Source organism: Talpa occidentalis, unplaced genomic scaffold, assembly GCF_014898055.3.
Source record: "Talpa occidentalis isolate TD23 unplaced genomic scaffold, MPIMG_talOcc4v2.1 talOcc4.2, whole genome shotgun sequence".
Lineage (NCBI taxonomy): Eukaryota > Metazoa > Chordata > Mammalia > Eulipotyphla > Talpidae > Talpa > Talpa occidentalis.
The window spans coordinates 48412477-48434915 of NW_023602073.1; the positions used below are offsets into that span (position 1 = coordinate 48412477).

General features: G+C 56.3%; 2 protein-coding genes across 2 annotated transcripts in view; one reads left to right on the forward strand and one right to left on the reverse strand.

The window, feature by feature from the left end:
- Positions 1–2745: 2745 nt before the first annotated feature.
- Positions 2746–5692, forward strand: LOC119252239 (steroid 21-hydroxylase). Its single transcript, XM_037519443.2, has 10 exons — positions 2746–2950; positions 3037–3126; positions 3246–3400; positions 3488–3583; positions 3680–3781; positions 3884–3970; positions 4103–4303; positions 4525–4703; positions 4779–4882; positions 4971–5692. Exons 1-10 carry the CDS (start codon positions 2746–2748, stop codon positions 5204–5206), a joined length of 1455 nt encoding a protein of 484 aa, XP_037375340.1. The 3' UTR covers positions 5207–5692.
- TNXB (tenascin XB) overlaps positions 5239–22439 on the reverse strand; it is a 58702-nt gene continuing 41501 nt past the window's right edge. The window contains 21 exon segments of the mRNA XM_037519442.2: positions 5239–5540; positions 5840–6003; positions 6086–6247; positions 6336–6432; positions 6527–6678; positions 6773–6905; positions 7017–7147; positions 7263–7406; positions 7521–7640; positions 7819–7962; positions 8084–8206; positions 8451–8786; positions 9081–9401; positions 10636–10905; positions 12127–12405; positions 12764–13036; positions 13935–14249; positions 14604–14921; positions 17675–17989; positions 20081–20395; positions 20752–21084. Of these exon segments, the coding sequence (XP_037375339.1) occupies positions 5439–5540; positions 5840–6003; positions 6086–6247; positions 6336–6432; positions 6527–6678; positions 6773–6905; positions 7017–7147; positions 7263–7406; positions 7521–7640; positions 7819–7962; positions 8084–8206; positions 8451–8786; positions 9081–9401; positions 10636–10905; positions 12127–12405; positions 12764–13036; positions 13935–14249; positions 14604–14921; positions 17675–17989; positions 20081–20395; positions 20752–21084 (4547 nt within the window). The 3' untranslated portion in view covers positions 5239–5438.

Below are 22439 nucleotides of genomic sequence, written 5' to 3' on the forward strand. Positions count from 1 at the left end.
TCTCTAAGGGTATTAGCCACGTGATTCCCTTGGTAATCACCTTGTATAAAAAGCTCCTTTGTGAAAAGACATTCAGAGTTTAGCTTTCTGGGGGGCAAGTGAAAGACCCAATTTGGTCAACACTTTTGGCACACCTTAGATCTTCAGGGCTGACCTTAAAATCCATCTAGATAAATTTGCTGAGATTAGTTTTTTTTTTTTTTTTTAAATAGAGGCATGCTTTATTTATTTATTTATTTTGTTTGTTTGTTTTTTGTTTATACATGCCCTGGGTACAGTCAGAAGCGTGGGAGGGTGAGAGAATTCACCAGAGCCAGAGCAGGGAGCAGAGCAGGCAGAAGGACCGAAGTACACTGCTGAGGGGCTCAGCGGGCAGCAGGAGAGGTCTGCACGCCATGTGGGACCCTCCTCCGGAGGCCAGGGAGCAGCCGGGGATCGAACCGGCACCGCAGAGGCTGCGGGCAGCTTCGCAACCGAGCGCTCAACCGCTGCGCCACCGGGGAGGCCCCTGAGATTAGTTTTGATGGAAACTGAGATGTTCAGCAGCCAGTCACTCAATCACAGACTAGAAATCCATGGAACTCTCATTCTGTGTCATAGCCTGTGCCAGGTCCCCCTCCTCTGTGACAGGTGTGATATGAGGCAGCTGTGTGGTTCTGAGGGGCACATAGTTGGGGCAACTGACCCAGTCTGGGTGATTATGAGGAGTGGGCAAGGGAGGCTTCTAAGTTGGATTCTGAAGGCTGAGGAGTCAGGTAGAAAATGGGGGGTTCGGGCCTCCCCGGGTGGCGCAGTGGTTGAGCGCTGGGTTGCGAGGCTACCCGCAGCCTCTGCAGTGCCAGTTTGATCCCCAGCCACCGGCGAGGGTCCCACAAAAAAAAGAAAAGAAAAGAAAAGAAAATGGGGGGTAGAAGAGTCACGTAGATGAGGGGTTTTGAGGCAGAAGAAGGAGACTAAAAAGTTCAGAGGTCAGAGTGCAGGACAGCACATGGGAACACTGCATGCAATTAGTCATATCTGGAATTTGGATTTGGAGGAGCAGTAGACAAGACAGGGTTGGCAAGATAAATGGAGTCAATTTATGGAGTTCACAAGCATGCCAGTTTTCTAGGTCACTATCCTTTCAAGTGAGTCGCTTCCTCTTTACACAACTTTGAGAGGTTCTGTCCTTGCCCTGTATTTCAGAGGCTTCCTCTGTTGTTTACATGGCCCTGTGACTGCCTATCAGATCTGTCTCCCAAAGCCAGTGGGCATGGTGAAGGCAGAAATTCATAAGAACCAGGGATTCAGCTGTACTTGTGACAAGACTGGGCCTAGATCTAGGAGGCCAACTACGAGGAAAGTTACTACTGCTCTTGCTCAACCCCAGAAATTCCACCCATTTAGAGATAGAGATCCTGGGCACAGATCCCAATTGAGCCTGAACCTCTACCACCAGGGCCTCCAGGGGTTAACTCTTCAAGCTCCTGGGTGGCACAGGTGGGATCTTCATTTGACTCTTCAGCTGCACAGCCTGTATTCTAGAAGCTCTGAGGGAAGAATGTCTCCCTCCAGTACCGCCCCCGCCCCCCACCCCATCACACACATTTCACAGAGCCAGGGAGTTGGGAATAGCCTGGGCCTCAGCTCACCAACAGGCTCCTAGTCCCAGCCCCAATCAGTCCTGATCTCTCACTGGGCCTTGCCACAGCCTTGGTGTCACTTCTCCCCAAGTCCCTCCTCTAAGCCTCTCAGCTGCTTCCTCAACCCACAAAAGGGGTTCCTAAAAGCCCTGCTTAGTCCAGAAATCACCCCTTATGGCTAAGCCTCCAAAGTAGGGCTGGACCCCTGAATCTGGCTGTGACTATTGACCTCCTTCCTGGGGACTTTGGAATCCATGGGGGCCATGTTCCATCCTGCTGGGAATCCCCACTCCCCCTGGGACTGGACCTGTAACCTCTGGACTCTGACCCCCAAGGCACCTGGGAATGTAAGCAGCTTGGCCAGCAGAGAGAGGAGGGGACAGTGAACGTGGAAGGGGGAGGGCTGAAGAGTGAGGAAACTCTCTAGGACTTTTCCATTTCTGGTCCCTGGCCTTCCAAGGCAGTGAGGTCCTTTCTCCTGCTTCCCTGCTCTCTGTTCTGTGAGGTCCCTCTGTATTTGTATACAATTCTTATTTTTGGCCTCAGTCAGCTCAAGGTGGTCTCTTCTTACAACTAAAGAGTATCAGGTATATTGTAATATATATCTATAGGTAGAAATTGGGGTCAGCCAGGCAAACTAGCTATAGGGTCACTCTCTGTAAGTTAAAGAAAAACACACTGATAACTTTCATCTCATTTTGTTTAGGCACTTCTGGAGGGCAGGTTAGGCAGGGAGGCCCCTTTCTGAGACAAACTCCGAGGCAATAAGCTGGTCCAAGATGGCATGGGGTGGAAGGCGCAGGCCAGAGTGCACACATTTTCTTGCATGGTTGACATGGAGCCAGTAAGCTGATGATCCTGGCTGTGGAAGAAAGGTCACTATTGCAGTTCCTGCTCTTCAAAGAAGAGAAATGTTTTTTTTTTTTGAAGGAGATGCCCCAAGGCCACCACTCTGGTGCCTGCCCAGAAATGTGTTATTCTGAGGGAGGAGGGGGGGGGTACTGTAGGCAAGGACTTGAGGGGAGGGCTCGGGGCAGTTCCAGAACAGCCTGAGGAGCAAGGTAGATGGGAGTCCCAGAATCTATAAGTGGCCGGGCCAGGGCCTCATGCGCGGTCTCTGGCCATGCTGCCCCTCGGAGTGCTGCTGCTGCTGCTGGTCCTGCTGGCTGGCACCCGCCTGCTGTGGAACCAGTGGAAGCTCAGGAGCCTCCACCTCCCCCCTCTAGTCCCTGGCTTTCTGCACCTGCGACAGCCTGACCTCCCCATCTATCTGCTTACCCTGACTCAGAAGCTCGGGCCTATTTACAGACTGCGCCTTGGGCTGCAAGGTGAGCACCCGCTCCCTGCCCGGCCCCACCACAGTGGGCACGTGGGGTCCTCTCCCTGCTGATGTCCTGCTTTGCCTTTCCCCCAGATGTGGTGGTGCTGAACTCTAAGAGGACCATCGAGGAAGCCATGGTCAAGAAGCGGGAGGACTTTGCCGGCAGACCCCAAAACCCATCTTGTAAGGGGTGGGGTTTTTCTGGAAGGAAGAAGCAGGAGCTGGGGTTTGGCAGGGAAGGTCAGGCCCTGGGCTTCCTTGGTCAATTTGACCCCTCCTCTCCTCCACCCACCCAATGGCAGACAGGATGATGCCACACTACTCTGAGGACCTCGCGCTGGGGGACTACTCCCTGCTCTGGAAGGCCCACAAGAAGCTCACCCGCTCAGCCCTGCTGCTGGCTATGCGCAGCTCCGCGGAGCCCCTGGTGGAGAAGCTGACCCAGGAGTTCTGCGAGGTGAGGCTGGAGCCCCATGGTCACCGGGGTCGGCCCCACCTCCCCTGTCAGTCCTCAGCCTGTTTAACTCATGCTCTGTCCCCACAGCGCATGCGAGCCCAGGCGGGCACCCCTGTGACCATCCAGAAGGAATTCTCTCTCCTTACCTGCAGCGTCATCTGTTACCTCACCTTTGGAGACAAGGTCAAGGCTCTCTTGCCCTCACCTATGCTTGGGTACAATTTTTAGCCCCTCCCTGACCCTGATCCAGAACTGAAATGAGTCCCTCTGTTTTTGCAGGAGAATACGTTATCACATGCCTTTTACAACAGTGTTCAGGACTTGATGGAAACCTGGGACCACTGGTCTGTCCAAATTTTGGATATCTTTCCTATTCTCAGGGTGAGGCGGTAGAGCCCAGAAAGGCCTGGGACCTGGGAGAAAGGGTGGGATTGGGGGAGCAGATTTTCTTCCCAGCTGCTCCAACTCTGCTACTCTGCCCAGTTCTTCCCCAACCCAGGCCTCTGGAGGCTGAAGCAGGCCGTGGAGAAAAGGGACCGCCTTGTAGAGAAGCAGCTGATGCAGCACAAGGTGGGGACCGGGCTCCCCTGAGCCCACCGCCAGGGATGCTACTGCCCCAGAGCTGGGCATGTTCCTGGGTCTGCTGCAGCCCCAGCCCTCTCCCCAAGTGGGGCTCTCAGCTGGTTCCTCCCCCCGCCCCAGGAGAGCATGGTGGCAGGCCTGTGGAGGGACTTGATGGACTACATGCTGCAGGGGATAGGGGAGCTGCGAGAGGAGAATGGCCCTGGACACCTCCATGAAGGGCACGTGCACATGTCTGTGGTGGACCTTTTCATCGGTGGCACGGAGACCACAGCGATCACTCTCTCCTGGGCTGTGGTGTTCTTGCTTCATCACCCTGAGGTGTGCACTGGGGGCAGGCAACAGGCTCCTTCCTGGCAGCCTGGCCAGGGCCATAGAGACCCAGTTCACTCAGCCCAATGCAGGGTGTTGGCCCAGGGGGAGCATCTCCCAGTGGGCACCAAGGCTGCTGCAGTGTGTGCCGGGGAGTGGCCGGAGGCTGGGAGCTGCGGGTCTGCTAGCAGGACTCAGACTCAGACGCCAGACTTGTCCGCATTTCCCAGATTCAGCAGCGGCTGCAGGAGGAGGTGGATCGAGAGCTGGGCCCCAGCGCCTCAGGCTCCCGAATTCCATACAAGGACCGTGCACGGCTGCCCTTGCTCAATGCCACCATCGCTGAGGTGCTGCGCCTGCGGCCTGTGGTGCCCTTGGCCTTGCCACACCGTGCTACACGGTCCAGCAGGTGACTCCAGAGAGGTAGGGATGAGTGGTTCTGAAAGGGGGTCTTGGCAGGTATCTAACTCTACTCCACCCTTAGCATCCTCGGCTATGACATCCCCAAAGGCACAGTCATCATCCCCAACCTCCAAGGTGCCCACCTGGACGAGACTGTCTGGGAGCAGCCACATGAGTTCCGGCCAGGTGAGCGGCGGGGCCGGGTGTCAGTGGTGCAGGGGAAGCTGAGGCTGTGAAGCTGGCTGACCCCCAGATCTGTTCTCCCACCCCACAGATCGCTTTCTGGACCGTGACCCAAATCCTAGTTCGCTGGCCTTCGGCTGTGGGTCCCGCATATGCCTGGGGGAGCCGCTGGCACGCTTGGAACTCTATGTAGTGCTGGTGAAACTGCTCCAGGCCTTCACGCTGCTGCCGCCCGAGGGCGCCCTGCCCTCCCTGCAGCCCCAGCCCCACTTAGGCACCAACCTCAAGATCCAGCCTTTCCAGGTGCGGCTGCAGCCCAGGGGGTAGAGGGGCTTGGACCCGGGGGAGCACCGGTGACAGCGCAGGACACACACCTTCCTCAGTTTCTCCTTTTATTGCTCCCACACAAACCCCTCCCCTCCCCCCTGTAAACATAGTGCTGTGAGATCGTGGAGAAGGCTCCAGTGGCTGGGTGCTGAAGGTGGCCCCTGGCTCTTCTCTGGGCGCGACCCCTCAGTGCGCGGCAGTCATACGGGGGCGCGGGAGCCGCGAGCAGCGCTCAGTCTCCCTGGGCTGGAGGCTGGTAGTTTCTTGGTCTCAACTTCATTTCCGTGAAGGGCACAGAGAACTCAAAGCCCTTCCAGTAGTACCAGCTCACTCCCTGGGAAGGGTGTCGTGGAGAGAGTGTCAGAGCCAGACCTGCTCTCTGCTCCCCCCACCCTGCTCCCTCCATAGCCCTCGACTGCAGAGGACAGAGGCTTAGCCGGGAGCTGTCCCTTTCCATCCAATAAATTGTCTCCTCCGTGACATACCTTGGTGAGACTGGCATGAGTGTCCTGTTTCACAGACGAGGCCCCCAGGCACCGCGGGGCCCAGGACCTTGTCCCTTCACACTGCGTACCCTACCCAGGTGGGTGAGCCCCAGCCACCCCAGCTCTGTGCTGCTTCCAGGCCCCTCACCTGGTGGTCCACTGTGCTCCCGTAGAGCCCGTTGAGGTTGGCATAGTGGCAGTTCTTGTACCACCAGGCCCCGCGGTAAGAGACAGCGCAGGAGATGAGCAAGTTATTGGGGTCTCGGTCACGGGCGGAAAAGACACTGCCGCTGTGGTAGCTCATGGAGTCCCCTGGGTGAAGAGTGGACGGAGCATGAGGGCCCCCCCAGCCTTGCCAGGCGCCCCCCCCCCGCCCTCTCGCCCCAGCCCTCACCTGCAGTGCCATGGTAGCCCTCCACGTGGAGGCGGTAGAACTCAGCGGCCGAATCTACTCGGAAGGAGTCGTACTGGGCAAACACGGCCTCGTCCCCAGCCCGCAGGTCTACGCGCATGGAGTAGTCTCCGGCTTTGGTCAGGCTGTGCAGGGCCTCGTTGCCTGGGGTGGGAAGCATGTTCCCATCAGGGTCCCGGTGTCCACAGGCCTCCCGGCCCTTCCCTGGTCTCCCAATCCCTGAGGCACTGACCCAGCCAGAACTCCCTGGAGACGTTCCCAAAACCGTGGGCATAGTCCTCCCAGTCCCTCCAGAAGTCTGTCTGTCCATCCATGCGGCGCTGGAACACCTAGGAAGCAGGTGGGGGGCCCTCACTCAGTCTAGGGCACCGGAGCAGCAGCCCCTGCCCTGTGCAGGGCCCCGGGCTTCTGGCGGCCACGCACCAGCCAGCCACCCCCATCGGTCTCCATGTCGCAGAACACGTTCAGGGGCCGCTCGCGGTTGCCGTTGAGGAAGACGGTGGTGGCCCTGCTGGTGCCGGCCCCGTTCTGCATCTCCTCCCCGCAGTCCCGGGGGAAGGGGACCCGCAGTCCACCTGGGTGGGGAGAGGAGATTGAAGGGCTTGTCCTTGTTCCAACCCCTACACCCTCTTCCCCTCAGCCCTGAGCGCAGGTCCGGGGCGCGAGTACCGGTGGTGAAGGAGGTGGACACGGGCAGCGTGAAGCTCTCACCCCACATGGCCCTCAGCCATGCGTTGTAGGGGGTGGAGGGAAAGAGACCCAGGAGCTCGTGAGAGGTGACGCCTCCAGGGAGCAGGATCTCCTGTGGGACAATGAGGGGCGATCAGGAGCGAGGCTGAGGTGGAGACTGCACCGCCTAGAAGGGAATGCAGGGAGGGGAGCTGGCCATGGGTGATTGCAGGGGTGGGGGCACCTGTGTCTGCTCGCCAGGGGTGCTAAAGCTGAGCAGGTAGCCAGTTGGTGGATCTTGGGGCTCAGTCCAAGTGAGCAGGGCTGTGCGGGGGGTCACTCTCTTGGCCTCCAAGTTCCCGGGGGGCTCCAATCCTGGAAGGGGGAGGAAGAAAGAGAAGATGGAGATGCAGCCCATCTTGGCTCCCAAGCACTTCCTCTCCCTCTGCTGCACCCCCAATCCCAGCCCCACATGCCTCATAGGCTTTACCTGTGGTGAAGGTGATGCTGGCTGGGGAGGTGAAGTTAGGGCCCCGAACGCCCGTCACCGTGGCAGTGTAGTTAGTTTTTTGCTCGAGGCCAGTCACCAGGTAGTCCACAGCGCTGCCAGGGGCTGAGCCCTGCACAGAGGGGGCTGGGTGTGGAAGTGGGGAGGTCAGTGTCTGCCCCATCCCCTGCTGGATTCCAGCTTGCCCTCTCCTCTCCCCACCCTGGACAAGTTCCCTCCAGAAACCTCAGCCCAGCTCACCCTCTGGGGCTGTCACCCGGACATCATATTCGTCCACCGGGATGTGTGGGGGTGTCCAATGCAGCACGACGGATGCATTCGTCAAGTTCAGCGCATGCAAATTGGTGGGGCCGTCAGAAACTGGGAGAAGGGAGGGGTTCAGAACTGACCCACGATGCCCACCCCTAACCCTTCCAAGCTGCCAGGCCTCTCCTCTGAAGGGAGCCTCCACTAACCCTTTCCCACCTCACTCTCTCCCCACTCCCGCCCATGCCCTTATTTCCTCCCCCACCTTCTGCCTGAGCCCTGATCCACTCACCGGTGTTGAGGAAGCCTGTGAGAGGCTCGCTCTCCTCAAAGCCACGGACAGAGACCACGGTCACCTCATACCGAGTGCCTGGAACCAGCCCCTCGAGTTTCTGGGTCTGGGCCCCGCCATCCACCTGCACGCTCTGTGGCTCCCCTGAAACATTAGGTTTGGGAGTTCGCCCAGGGAAGCAAGAGGGACGTAGGGGTGGGGTGGGGGAAGTGGCAGAGGGAGCAGAGAAATGAGAGCATTGAGGACATGAGCAAAAGGGTGTCACCTCCATCCGCCAGCTGGTAGGAAACTTTGAAGCTGTCCACTCTAGATGGTGGAGGCGCCCAGTGGACCTTGGCTGAGGTCTCCCCAACTTCACTGAAATTGAGGTCACGGGGACTCTCCAGAACTGCGGGAAGCAGTGCCAAGGAATGCTGGTGAGGGCACTGGGCAAGGAGGTTCCTGTCCCAGAGTTCCAAGTCCTCCCTGCACCCCCGCAACTCCAGACAGCTCACCACCACCCCTTTCCTCTAGACCTGGAAACAGAAGTCACTCGATAATGCCTCGGAGCCGTCCAAGCACCACACCCACCCTATGAAGCACAGAGACCTCCCATTTTGGGCCAGCTAGAATGTGCCCAGTGTGGGACCCACCTGGGCTGAGGGTGCGGGCAGTGCCCTGGATGCTGTCCGCCTTGTGAGGCCCGCGCAGTCCATACAGCATCAGGCTGTAAAGGGTCCCCGGGCTCAGGTCCCGGAGCACAGCCCAGTGCTGTGTCCCTGGCACCTTCAGGTCCCGGTACAGCTGGGGACGTGGGTATGGCTCCAGAGTGCTTGGTAATGGGATCCCAAAACGCAGCAGGAAGGAGTCGAAGGCCCCAGGTGGGGCCTCCCAGCTGAGCCTCATGGAACTGGTGGTCACATCAGTCACGGACAGCTGGGACAGGTGCGGCCCCAACTCCCCTGGGGTCAGCCCGGCAGGAGCAGGCCCTGCACAGAATGGGTGGGCAACAGAGACACACTGGCTCAGTGACCTGGGGCAGCCCCCTCTGCTAACCCACCCTCATCCCAATTTCTTCCTCTGTAAAATGGGGATAATGAGGAGCTGGGGTAATGATGACGTGTGTATACAGAGCCAAGGGCTGCTAGTGCACCCCTTCTCCCACCACGGACCCTCCTTGTGTTCTCTCCCTACAGTCATCAGTTCTGGGCACCCCCTTTCATCTTCTCAGTCACAGACTACAGGTAGGAGAGGCCGAGATGCAGGGCTCTGGCTGGCAGTACCTGTGGTGCCCTCAGCTGAGATGGGTCCCAGCCGCTTTCCTTCCTGGAGACCGTAGAGAAGGAACTTGTAGGAGGTGCTGGGCTCCAGGCCTGATACGAGGACCTTGTCCTGGTCGCCACCCACGAGCAAGGCCTGGGGCTGCTTATCTGTGTCCCAATACTGGACCACGAAGGAGTCAAAGGGACCCTGGGCCACGGTCCATGAGAGACGCAGGGATTCCGGGGCCACGTCACTCACTGCCAGCACCCCTAGACGGGGCCCTCCAGAAGATTCGGGGGCCTCTGTGGCAGAGTCAGGGGGGGCTGGCGTAACTTCTGGAGCTGCACAGGAGAAACCCAAGAGAGAAGCTGGGTTGGGGGGTGCAGTGGGGCCCTTCCCATCCATCTCACTTTCCAAAGAGGGAGTCCTAAGGCTGGGTAGGCATCCCTGAGGCTGAGGTAGGGACTTTATGAGTTCTGGTTACGTAAAGAAAAGAGAGACCAATGGTGGCTCAGGGGTTAAAGTCTCAGCACTATCAAGCTATTGCCAGCCACTATTGCCAGCCACTATCAAACTATTGCAGCATTAGTTTGATCCAGCAAGGGTGGTGACCCACATGGCGCAGCAGACCTCTCCTGTGTCGCCCACTGCTCCCCTCAGCAGTGCATTTCAGTAGATCCACCTATTCTGCTCCCCACCCAGTCTCTGGTGAATCCTCTCATCCCCCACACCTCTGGCCAGCTCTCGTATGCATAAATAAATAAAAATAAATCTTTAAAAAAAAAAAGAATGGGACCAAGGCTCTTCTAGCATCTTCTTTCTCTTGATCTGCTGCCATACCCCTGGTTTTGAATGGACGCCTGCCATCCTGGGCCTCTGTGAGCACCAACACTGTGGCTTTACTGCCCCTGTGGGGCATCTGTGCTGTGTCTGGGTCAGTTGCTTGCTTCCCGTCCTTGACCCAATGTCCTGTAGCACCCCAACTCCGGATGACCACACAGGCTGCCACCCCACCCCCCACCCCCGCCAGGGACACCTGCCCTAGGCACTGAGCACTCCTGGAACTCACAGTATGTGGTCCTCCCTCCTGAGGAAGGCTGACGATGGAGCTGTCCAGTGAACACCAAAGGCGACTCACGCCAGCCAGCTCGGCCCACCTGCCCAGCCAGGCTGATCTGGGCGTGTGGTAACTCCAAAGAGGTGCTGGCCCCATCAGTGCAGCCTCTTCTATTGGTTTCTGTGCCCCTTACCCTTTGTTTTCCAGTAATTTTCCATTTGAGAAAATGCTCCTGACTCATCCATGGGAAGGAAGTTGCCCTAATCTGGGGAAAGCTTCCCTGCAGGCATAGGACCCCAGGAGAGCAAGCGCCCGGCTGGGTAGGAGACTGCGGACTGATGCCAGAGCCTTTCCGCGTTGCCTGTCCTGGTTCCTGCTTTTGACCAAGCCCCTGGCCCCCGCTGGAGCTGGCTCTGCTGCACAACTCCTCCTCCTGAGCCTGGGCAGGGGTTCCTCACGCCCCACCCACTCCTGCCAGTCTCTTCCCCTTTATTCCAAAGGCAGAGCCTCCTGCTCACCTGTCATTCCCAGAGCAGAGATGGGGCCCAAGCGCTGTCCTCGGAGTTGCCCGTAGAGCAAGAAGTTGTAAGTCCTGCTGGGTACCAGGCCCTCTATGGTGACCTCCCGCTGGTCTGCAGCCAGAGGCACTGCCTGGAGCTGCCCTTCTGCATCCTGGTACTGGACCACGAAGGATTCAAAGGGGCCCTGGACCACTGTCCATGAGAGGCGCAAAGAGTGTGGGGTCTCATCCGTCACTGTCAGCTTCCCCAGCTCCTTCTTCAGGGGAGCTGTGGGGAGAGTTGGGGAAGGAACTCTGTCAAGAGCTGCTTGTATGTCAGCCCTGGCCACTTCTGGGGAATGAGAGGATCTGGAAAGGGTCCCTGAAGTGTGGCCACTTGGACAGTGACCTGAGGAGACAGATGATCCTGCTCCAGTCTGCCCTGTGGGAAGAAGGTTGAGTGGCCTGGTCTGCTCCCCGCCCCAGGTCCCTGCCTAAATTCCCTCCTGCCACTACTCCCTCTACTCCTGTTGGGATAACGGTGCATTAAATGCACAAAAGATCCCTTGTGAGAGGGCTAGCTGGGGGTGCAGAGCAGGGCCTCAGTTTCCCCCAGTGCCCTGAGCAGTGATGTGGCTGGAATGAAGAAAGGCTGCCAGGGAGTATCCAGGTTGTCAGGAAGACACTGCCAAACAGTAAGTCCTGGGTAGCCAGCTAAGCTCAGGGACTCCCATCACCTGGCCATGACCTCCCCTTGCTCACCATCAGCCTGGGCCTCCTGCCCTTACTCCCCAGCCCTGCGCCATCACCACTGGGCCAGAGCCGCCACAGGGGAGCAAGGGCAGAGCAGAGCGGGGAAAACTTGCCTAGGTAGGGTGGGTGTTGACTAATGGGGATCCATGAAACCAGCACCCAGCCCCATAATGAGGGTTTGGGGAAGAGAACTATAGAGGCTGAGGGCCCCAGGCCCCAACTGGCGCTGTGCCCATCCTTGTCTGGCCAAGATGACTCACATTCTTGGGAGTGGGGTAAGGGTCAGTGACCCCCTCCACCCCTTCCTTGGGGGGCTGAGTCATGGGCACAATAACACCAGATTTTTCCACAGTCCTTGTGCAGCCAAACCCTCCAATATTTTCCACCTCTTGCCTCAGAGTTGGACAGAGGGAAGAGGATATGAACATTTATTGAGTGCCAGAAGGTATTATTCATAACCATTATGCAGGTGTGGAAACTGAGGTCCAAGAGAAAGGAGTGGCTTGCCCATGGCCATAGCTGGAATTTGAACACAGGCCTGACTCCCAAGTCTGGATTCTTTTTATGGCACAGGAAGTCAGTGAAAGAAGGAAAATATACAAATGAAAAACGCAGAACAGTGCCCTACTCGTGGTAGGGACTTGATAAATGCTTGCTTTTGGTGCATGTGGAGACAGTAGAAGAAACTTCAAGGGAAGATCATGGGGTCGGCTCTGGGGGCTCGGAAAGAGGCAGCTCTGGAACAGAGGGGACTCACCTGTGCAGCCCTCAGCGGAGGCGGGGCCCAGCCGCTTCTTGCCTGCCAGCCCGTAGAGCAGGAACTTGTATTTCTTATTGGGCTCCAGGCCCGGGATGGTGACCTTGCGCTGGTCTGCGGCCACAGGCACCACCTGGGTCTGCCCGGCCCTGTCCTTGAACTGGATCACGAAGGAGTCGAATTCACCCTCAGGGACCGTCCAGGAGAGGCCCACGGAGTCTGGGGTCACCTCTGTCACGGTCAGCTCCCCCAGTCGGGGAGAAGTCTTCCTGTCTGGGACTGGAAAGGAGAGAGGTGCATGGAGAGGGACAGAGGGGAACAGAACTTCCCAAAACGCTGGGCTCTGAGAGCTGGGAGAGCACAGCAGCCCACAGGCCAGGAAGCAGTGGGGCGGGGGGTGGGGGGGGGGGAGAAGGAGGCATAGAGGAGTAGGGATCAAAGAGGATCTAGGGAAGAAAGCAAATATCCCTCAGATGTAGGGGTGCAGGGACAAGGAAGGAAATGGAAAAGGCAGCTCAGGGCTTGGATTTCGGTAAATAGAGTGTCTCAGTGTGGAGCACAAACTCCAACCGTTGCCACACAGGGGCGAAGGAGACAGGCAGCTCCGGGCCCAGGGCGGTCCCCGGCACCCACTCACAGGTCTTTGCTTCTGCAGACACTGGGCCGTGCCTTTTCTCATCCTGGAGTCCGAAGAGGAGGAACTTGTACTTGCGGGCCGGATCTAGACCTGAGATAGTGACTTCCCGGAGGTCTCCACCCACGGGCACTGCCTGGAGCTGCCCCTGCGCATCCTTGTATTGGACCAGGAAGGAGTCGAAGGGACCCTGGGCCACCGTCCACGAGAGGAGTGCTGAGTCCGAGGTCACGGCTGCCACAGCGAGCTCCCCCAGGCGGGGAATCACGGGAGCCTCTGTGGCAGGGCAGATGGAACAGAGCAGAGCCAGGGGTCAATGGCAGGACCCTGGGCTGGAGAGGAAGTGCTTTCCCTGGCCTGTGGAATGAATGACTGGGAGGAAACTCTTCTGAAGTACTCACTGCCCCAGGTGTTAGGGGAGCAATTCACAAATAGCACTAATCCTCACACAACATAGGAAGCAGTTGCCATTATTATCATCCCCTTTCTGCAGAGATCCATGGCCCAGAGAAGTTAAAAATTGTCATAAAATCGGGCCACCCTGGTGGCACAAGGGGTTAAGATTTGACCTATGAAGCTATCTGCAGCCACTGCAGCACGAGTTCCATTCCAGCCAGCCAGGGAGGTACCCACATGGTGCAGCAGACCTCTCCTGACTCGCCTGCTGCTCCCCTCAGCAGGGCGTTTCAGTCAATCTGCCTGTTCAACTCCCCACTCTGTCTCTGGTGAATCCTCTCACCATCCCCGCAACTCTGGCCTGTACCCCAGTTCTTGTATGCATAAATAAATACAGCTTAAAAAAAAAAAAAAAAGAATAGTCATAAAATCAATGATCAGTCCCTCCAGGCAGGATTCAACCCAGAGAACCTGGCTCTGAAGTCATACTCAGCCACCAAGTGGCCATTTAGGGAGCCTGAGGAAGTCTCATCAGAACTACTGAGCACCTTGCAGGTTCTGGATCAGGAGGGGGAAGAAGGCTAAGGTCACGAGGCATTGGTCACAGACCTCCCTGTCTCTGGACACGTCTCCATCACCTCACTCATTCCAGGATGAGTCACTTGCCATAGGAGGAAAGGGAGGCCCACAGGCACATTAGTGAGGCATGCTGAGATCCAGAAAAGGATATGGGGAGTAAATGCGGGAAAACTGGGGATCAACTTTTCCCCTCACTCACCGGTCGTGCCCACGGTAGACACGGGGCCCACTCGCCGGCCCTCGTGCAGGCCATACAGGTTCATCTTGTACTTGCGCCCCGGCTCCAGGCCCTGCACCGTGACCTCACTCTCATCGCCTCCAACATGCACCACCTGCGGCCCGTCCCTGCCCTTGTACTGGATGGTGAAGGAGTCAAAGTGGCCCTGGGGGACGGTCCAGGACAGGGTCAGCGAGTCTGGGGAGGCGTCTTTCACAGTCAGCAACCCCAGGACAGGCTCCTTGGGGGCCTCCGGGGTCTCTGGGATGGCTTCTGTGGGGACCTCTTCATCAGGAGCTAAGAAGGAGACACAGAGAGAGTGAGGCAGGGTCCACAGGAGGGCCCTGGAGCCCTGGGACAAGGACGGAGAAGCCATGGCCATGGTGGGCCCTGACGGCAGTGCATGGAAGTCCTTCCTCGGGCTGAGTGGTCCTGCTCAGCTGACACCTCACAGACAGGCCTGGAGCCTTTGGGTCCCTGCGGGGACCCAGTGCGTATACCAGCTCAGTTTACCCAGGTCCTGCTCTGCCCAGGACAACCAGGAGGAGGCTCAGCCCACAGCAGAGGGGCCCGCAGCACCCACTCAGCAACCACAGAGAGAGGGTGATCCTCCCGCTGGGCCCCACCCTGGGGCTTCCTCTGTCCACTCACCTGTCACCCCAATGGTGGAGATGGGGCCCACGCGCCTGCCATTGTGGAAGCCGTACAGGTTCATCTTGTACTTGTGGTCTGGCTCCAGGCCTGAGATGGTGGCCGTGTCCTCGTGGCCTGGCACGCGCACCACCTTGGGCTGGCCGTCCCCGTTCTTGTACTGGATCAGGAAGTGGTCAAACTGGCCCTCGGGGACGGTCCAGGAGAGTTGCAGGGAGTTGGGGGTGGCATCTGTGATGGCCAGCTCCCCCAGGCGGGGCTTGATGGAAGGCTCAGAGGTCGTGGTGGGTGAGGCTTGGGTGGTCACTATGTCTGGAGCTGGACAGAGACATACAGGGACAGGAGGGGTGTCCTTAGACCTCAGGTCGGCATATAAAGGGGTGTATTATAAAAATGAGATGAGATGCACAGTGTTGCTGTCCACAGTGGTCTCTATGGACAGAACTCATTTATCTTCCTGGCCACTTTAATGCCGGCCTTCCTGTTACCTTTCCCTCATCCACCCTGCCCTCACCCACCACCTCCCGACCCCTGGACCTCTCCCTCTCTCCAGTACCTGCCTCTCCTTTGAGTACTGGTGCCCTTGGGCCACCATGTCCTGGGCCTCCCTCCACATGCCTCACTGGCATGTCACTCATTGGCTCATGGTTTTGATCCCAGACAGCTCCGGTTCCCTGCCCCCAACCAGAAACCTGGAGTTTTCCTGGAACTTGTTCCTGTCTCCAGCTGCCCCTGGACTCAGAGTGCCCCCACTCTCTCTCTTAAGCACCTCCTGAGTCTCTGTACTCCCCCAAATCTCCAGCAGCCCCACTGTCCTGGTTGGGACCACCCTCTCCTCACCTGGGTCCCACCTCCTGACTGGTTACCTGCCCCTCTGCCCCGTAGTTCTTCACCGGGGGCCAGAATGAGCCTTCATGTACACACTCACAGAGTTTGTCTTAGCTGGCAGGCCAACAACCTTCCTTGCCCCCTGGAGAAACACCTGGCTCCTAAGCCGCCCTCCCACCCCATCCCCATCTCAAGACGACTCAAGGCATTTCATACAAAAACCACTCATTTTCCAAGTTTCCAGGTCTTTGCACCAGCAGTGATATTTATGTGACACTTGGCCCATCTCCAGCCATCACCTATCTAACATCTGCTCAACCTCTGGTCTCAGCTGTCCCATGGGTACCTGTGGGCAGGCTGGCTCAGGCATCACTGCCCAAGCTTGGGTGGCCCGGGGCTCCCCGGGGAGCTCCCCTGGCTCTCTGCTCTGCTTGACTGGCTGGTTCACACCTGTCTTCCCATGACTGGGAGCCCATGAGGATGAAAGCTGTCTCTCAGCCATGCTGAAGGTTTACCCTAGTTAACTCCCACAGAGTGTGGCTCAGGGCACCCCATCTTTGGTGGCTTTGGAGTCTTATGTCTGATAATACCCAAGCCATGAGGTTTGAGGTATCTCAGTCAAGGCTCTGTGCTCTGAGCACCTTTGTCAGCCTTTGTGCTCTGAACACCTTTGTCAGCACCTTTGTCAACTAGGCAGAGGTTGAGCTCTGAGGTATTGGAGTGCAAGTATGATTCTCCCCAACAAATTCGAAGAAATTGCCCAACTCTGTTTGGTGAGGCGTTTGGGGACTTGAGGTATGGTCCTGAGACCAGCAGCATCAGCATCAGAGATTCTTGTTAGAAATTCGAATTTTGGGGGCCTCCTTGGTGGCACAGGTGGTTGAGCGCAGCACTGTAAAGCTGTCTGCAGCCTCTGCAACACAGGTTTGATCCCAGCCGGCCAGAGGGATACTCATGTGGCACGGCAGACCTCTCCTGTCGCACCCACTGCTTCCCTCAGCAGTGTATTTTGTCAGTCTGCCTCTTCTGTTCTCCACTCTATCTCTGGTGAATCCTCTCGCCTTCCCACACATCTGGCCTATACCCTGGTTCTTGTAAAAATAAATAAATCTTAAAAAAAAAAAAAAAAGAGGGCCTCCCCGGTGGCACAGCGGTTGAGTGCTGGGTTGTGAAGCAGCCCTCAGCCTCTGCAGCACTGGTTCGATCCCCGGCTGCCCCGCTGGGCAAGGGTCCCACATGGCGCACAGACCTCTCCTGCCGCACCCACTGCTCCCCTCAGCAGTGTACTTCGTCAGTCTGCCTGTTCTGTTCCCCACTCTGGCTCTGGTGAATTCTCTCACCCTCCTGAGCTTCTGACTGTACCCATTGCTTGTATAAATGAATAAAATAAATCTTTAAAAAAAAAAAGAAAGAAAGAAATTTGAACTCTGAGGGCTCCCTGGTGGCCTAAGGGTTAAGCCTCAGCTCTGTCACCTCAATGGACTGAGTTCAATTCCGGCCAGGGAGCTAACCCACATATGGTGCAGCAGAACTCTCCTCTCTCACCTGCTGCTCCCCTCAGCAGTGTATTTTAGTCAATCCACCTGTTCTACTCCCCACACTGTGCTGGTGAATCCTCTCACCCTCGGCCTATACCCTAGTACTACTACACCAAAAAAAGGAAGGAAGGAAGGAAGGAAGGAAGGAAGGAAGGAAGGAAGGAAGGAAGGAAGGAAGGAAGGAAGGAAGGAAGGAAGGAAGGAAGGAAGGAAGGAAGGAAGGAAGGGAAGAAAGAAGGGGCCTCCCTGGTGGCACAAGTGGTTAAGCACAGCACTGTGAAGAAATCTGCAGCCTTTGCAGCACGAGTTTGATTCCAGCCAGCCAGGGGGCAACCCACATGGCGCAGCAGACCTCTCCTGCCGCACCCACTGCTCCCCTCAGCAGTGTACTTCGTCAGTCTGCCTGTTCTGCTCCTCACTCTGTCTCTGGTGGATCCTCTCACCCCCGCACACTGGACTGTATCCCAGCTCTTGTATACATAAATAAATAAATCTTTAAAAAAAGAAAGAAAGAAAGAAAGAAATTTGAACTCTGACCCAGCCCAAACCTGCTGAATCTGAATCTGCCTTCTAAAAAGTTCCCTAAGCTTGTGTCTAATGTGCAAAAGAGGAGGTGAGGTGCTGTCCAGAATATTAACATTTCATGGAGATGGTAGCAGAGGGAGCACCTCCCAAGGTCCAGGGCCTGTCTTCTCACTCACTCACCGGTCATGCCCACAGTGGACACGGGGCCCACTCGCCGGCCCTCGTGCAGGCCATACAGGTTCATCTTGTACTTGCGCCCCGGCTCCAGGCCCTGCACTGTGACCTCGCTCTCATCGCCCCTGACACGCACCACCTGAGGCCCGTCCCTGCCCTTGTACTGGATGGTGAAGGAGTCAAAGTGGCCCTTGGGGACGGTCCAGGACAGGGTCAGCGAGTCTGGGGAGGCGTCTGTCACGGTCAGCTCCCCCAGGACGGGCTCCTCGGGGGGCTCTGGGGCCTCTGTGATGGCTTCTGTGGGGACCTCTTCATCTGGAGCTAAGAAGGAGAGATACAGAGAGGGTGAGGCAGGGTCCACAGGAGGGCCCTGGAGCCCCAGGACTGTGGGGTTGGGGGTCCTGTTCTCAGAGTCCTGGGGGACTGACGAAAGATTGGGGAAGAGAGGCTTACATGACAACTTGCTTTGCAGGTGATGTCGCTAGGGACAACACAGTGCATTTGGCAAATACATTCCTAAAACTGTAGGACGAGACCTTTGGGTAGCATTTGGTAACTGACTGAGGGAGGGGGCTGATGCAGCCGTCTTCCCCCCATCACATAGCAGCTGGCAGGCACCAGAGACCTCCAGGAGGCAATGCGGACACATGTGTCAGGAGCCAAAATAATGTTTATGTCTTTTGACCCAATAATCCCATTTCTGGGCAGCCATCCTAAGAAAATTATTAAAAAGCAGGAAAAAGTTATGTCATGAGAGTTGTTTGTGGGATTATTCATGACAGCAAAATGTGTTGGGGACCCAAATGACCCCTAGGAGATGATTAATTTCATTACGGCGCTCTCACCATGAGGCATCAAGTAACCACTGAAATGATGATTTACACAGGTCATCCAGCTCTGGACAGTGCTCATAATGGGGCTGGTGTACAAAAAAGGTTAAGAGCCAAGAGTTCTGTGAGCAGTCAGCAGCTTTAAAGCTTGACCGCCTGGGAGATGCAAGGGAGAGCCCAGGCCATGGCTGCTGTTAGGAAAAGCAGTGACTGGGTCAGAGGTGGTCTGATGAGAGAGTGCCCCTGCCCCCCAACCCCTTTAAAACTTTCTATCATGCTGCTCTAGTCTTTTTACCAGAAAAATCCGACTTCAAAAGAAATCACGCACTATAAAAATGAATGATCTGGTTGAGGGTGGTGAGTGGGGACTTGGGACCCAAACTTCCCTGTCTACTTTGTGTAAGTTTGTGAGTCACATGAAAATGGGTAAAAAACAACCCGGAATTCAGATGAGAACTCACAGCTCACCCCGGGGTGTGCACTGTTCCAGCGGCCACTGTCTGTGACCCCTGTTCTCCCCTCCTGCCACACTCCTGTGAACACATGGAAGCAGGCCCTCCCCAGGTCCCGGGGGCTGAATGGGAACATTTCTCTGCCTGGAGTGTCTCCAGGAAAGGAGACAGTCTTCATGCTGTCACAGAGGCGTCCACTCCCCGCCCCCCGAAAGGCTCTCCCAGGGGCTGATTCTTCCCATGCAGAGAAACTCTCGTGTACATACCCAGCAGGCAGAAGAATCTGGCTGCCAGTGACTTAAAAGCTAGTGTGACTGTGCTTTTGGAATCTAATTTACCTTGTGTTTCCCCCTCATTTCTCAGGGACTAGAAATTGTAACTTTTTTTTTATAATCAGAAAGAAAATAAGTTGCAAGAGTGATTAGGGGGCGGGGTGACCACAGCAGCACAATAGAAGAGAAGGCATTATATTTAAAATTTCCCCGATTATAAAAAGAATGCTTGTCGTTGAAGAAAATCTTGAGAACACAGAATAGAATAAACCAGAAAAAAAAAAGTGCTGGAACATTCTATTCTGTCCCACAAATCACACGCCCCGTGGGATGTGTTTCCTTCCAGTTTTCTTGGCATGCATGTGATTTTCAAATGGTTGTGATTAGCATCCTTAGAAAAATTTTGGGCTCCTCTTTCAATGTAATATTATAAAATGATTGTCTTACATTAAAACATTTCATGAGGGCATAATATCTCATCTTATAGTTGTCTCCTAATTATGTAATCATTCCAATGTGGTTGGATGTTGGGTTCTTTCCTTTTTCTTTTTTGTTATAAAAAAGAAAGCTATGATTAAGAGAGAAAATAAAATTCTGGGAAATTTAGGCTTAACCTGGGTCTGGCACATTTCAGCCTCAGAGATGGCCAGTAGGTGACCTCAGAAGGAGGCCGTGCTAGTGTGGACCATGAGGCTGCAAAGGCCAAACCACTAGGACAGGCCCCACACAGGGACACACAGGGAGGGGAGTCAAGGCCTGGACCCTCGGGGTGGGTGGAAAAGCAAAATAGTCAACCAGGTTACCCATGAGGAAAGGATAGTTCTCCCCCTAGAACCACTGAACCCTGTGTTCACTCACCGGTCATGCCCACAGTGGACACAGGGCCCACTCGCCGGCCCTCGTGCAGACCATACAGGTTCATCTTGTACTTGCGCCCCGGCTCCAGGCCCTGCACCGTGACTTCGCTCTCATCGCCTCCAACCTGCACTACCTGCGGCCCGTCCCTGCCCTTGTACTGGACGGTGAAGGAGTCAAAGTGGCCCTGGGGGACGGTCCAGGACAGGGTCAGCCAGTCTGGGGAGGCGTCTGTCACGGTCATCTCCCCCAGGACGGGCTCCTCGGGGGGCTCCGGGGCCTCTGTGATGGCTTCTGTGGGGACCTCTTCATCTGGAGCTAAGTAGGAGAGACACGGAGAGGGTGAGGCAGGGTCCACAGGAGGGCCCTGGAGCCCTGGGACAAGGACGGAGAAGCCACGGCCATGGTGGGCCCTGACGGCAGTGCACAGAAGCCCTTCCTTGGGCTGAGTGGTCCTGCTCAGCTGACACCTCACAGACAGGCCCGGAGCCTCTGGGGCCCTGTGGAGACCCAGTACAGACACCAGCTCAGGTCACCCAGGCCCCTCTCTGCCCAGGAGGACCAGGAGGAGGCTCAGCCCACAGCAGAGGGGTCTAAGCCACCCACTCAGCCACCACAGAGAGAGGGTGATCCTCCCGCTGGGCCCCACCCTGGGGCTTCCTCTGTCCACTCACCTGTCACCCCAATGGTGGAGATGGGGCCCACGCGCCTGCCATTGTGGAAGCCGTACAGGTTCATCTTGTACTTGTGGTCCGGCTCCAGGCCTGAGATGGTGGCCGTGTCCTCGTGGCCTGGCACGCGCACCAACTTGGGCTGGCCGTCCCCATTCTTGTACTGGATCAGGAAGTGGTCAAACTGGCCCTCAGGGATGGTCCAGGAGAGTTGCAGGGAGTTGGGGGTGGCATCTGTGATGGCCAGCTCCCCCAGGCGGGGCTTGATGGAAGGCTCAGGGGTCGTGGTGGGAGGGTCTGTTGGGGCCCGAGTCGTTTCATCCTCTGTTTCTCGGGCTAGATAAAGAGACAAAGAGAATGCAAGGACAGGGGCTCCCTTCTGACAGGGGCTCTGAGATGTCTCCCAGACACACTAGTATCCATAGTGAAAGCCAGTACCCCATGGTTAAGACATTTCCTGGGCCTCCCTGGTGGCCTAGGGGTTCAGTCTTAGCACTATCGCCATGACAACCTGAATTGGATCCCAGACCCACATGGCGCAGGGAGCTGACCCACATGGCGCAGCAGACCTCTCTCCTGTCTGACCCGCTGCTCCCCTCAGCACTGATTTTCAGTGCCTGTCCTGCTCCCCCTCTGTCTCTGTTGAATCATCTCACCCCCTGCACCTCTGGCCTGCATCTCAGTTTTCTATGCAAAAATAAATAAATAAATAAAATCTTAAAATATTGAAGTGTCTAAGTAAAAATGGATCCTGGCACTTAAAAAAAAAAAGACATCTTTTCCCTGGTTTAAATGTTCTGTGACCAGGAGACAGAGCACACTCTGGTTGCACCCAATGGCAGGGTGGCCTCCATGACACCGTGTGTGTGCACCAAAGCCTTGGGGTTTGCAGAGCAATTTGTTTAGTGGGACAGGATCAGCCTCACCCAGCACAGCAGGCACAGCCCCGCGGCAGGGACTTCTGCTCAGGCTTGGGAACGCTGCCTGTTGGGTATTTTCCTTCATACCTCTAGTTAGGAGACTGCTCTGAGCTCTCTTAGAGACCAGTTATGTTCCAGTTAGGGACCAGTTAGGTTCTCTGAGGGCTCAGAGATAACACAGAGGTGAACTTGGCACCCAGGTCATCCCCAGGCCTTGTATTTGTTCTCCCACGAATGGAGTGATCATCCACTGCCCCAAGACTGGCTGCTCGGCCACATATGTCACTTGCTTGGTTTTCCATGATTTCTTTCCCCTATGCACGTCTTTAGGATTTTTTTTTTTTTAAAGATTTATTTAGGGGCCTCCCTGTTGGCGCAGGCAGTTGAACGCCGCACTGTGAAACTGTCCGCAGTCTCTGAAGCTCTGGTTCGATCCCCGCTGGTCAGAGAGAATCCCACGTGGTGCAGCAGACCTCTCCTGACTCGCCCGCTGCTCCCCTCAGCAGTGTATTTCAGTCTGCCTGTTGTGTCCCCCGCTCTGTCTCTGGTGAATCCTCTCACCCTCCCCACACCTCTGGCCTGTACCCCAGCTCTTGTATGCATAAATAAATAAATCTATGCATAGATTTATTTATAAATCTATTTATTTATTTATTTATGCGTACAAGAGCTGGGGTACAGGCCAGAGGTGTGGGGAGGGTGAGAGGATTCACCAGAGACAGAGTGGGAAACAGAACAAGAACAGGCAGACTGAAGTACACTGCTGAGGGG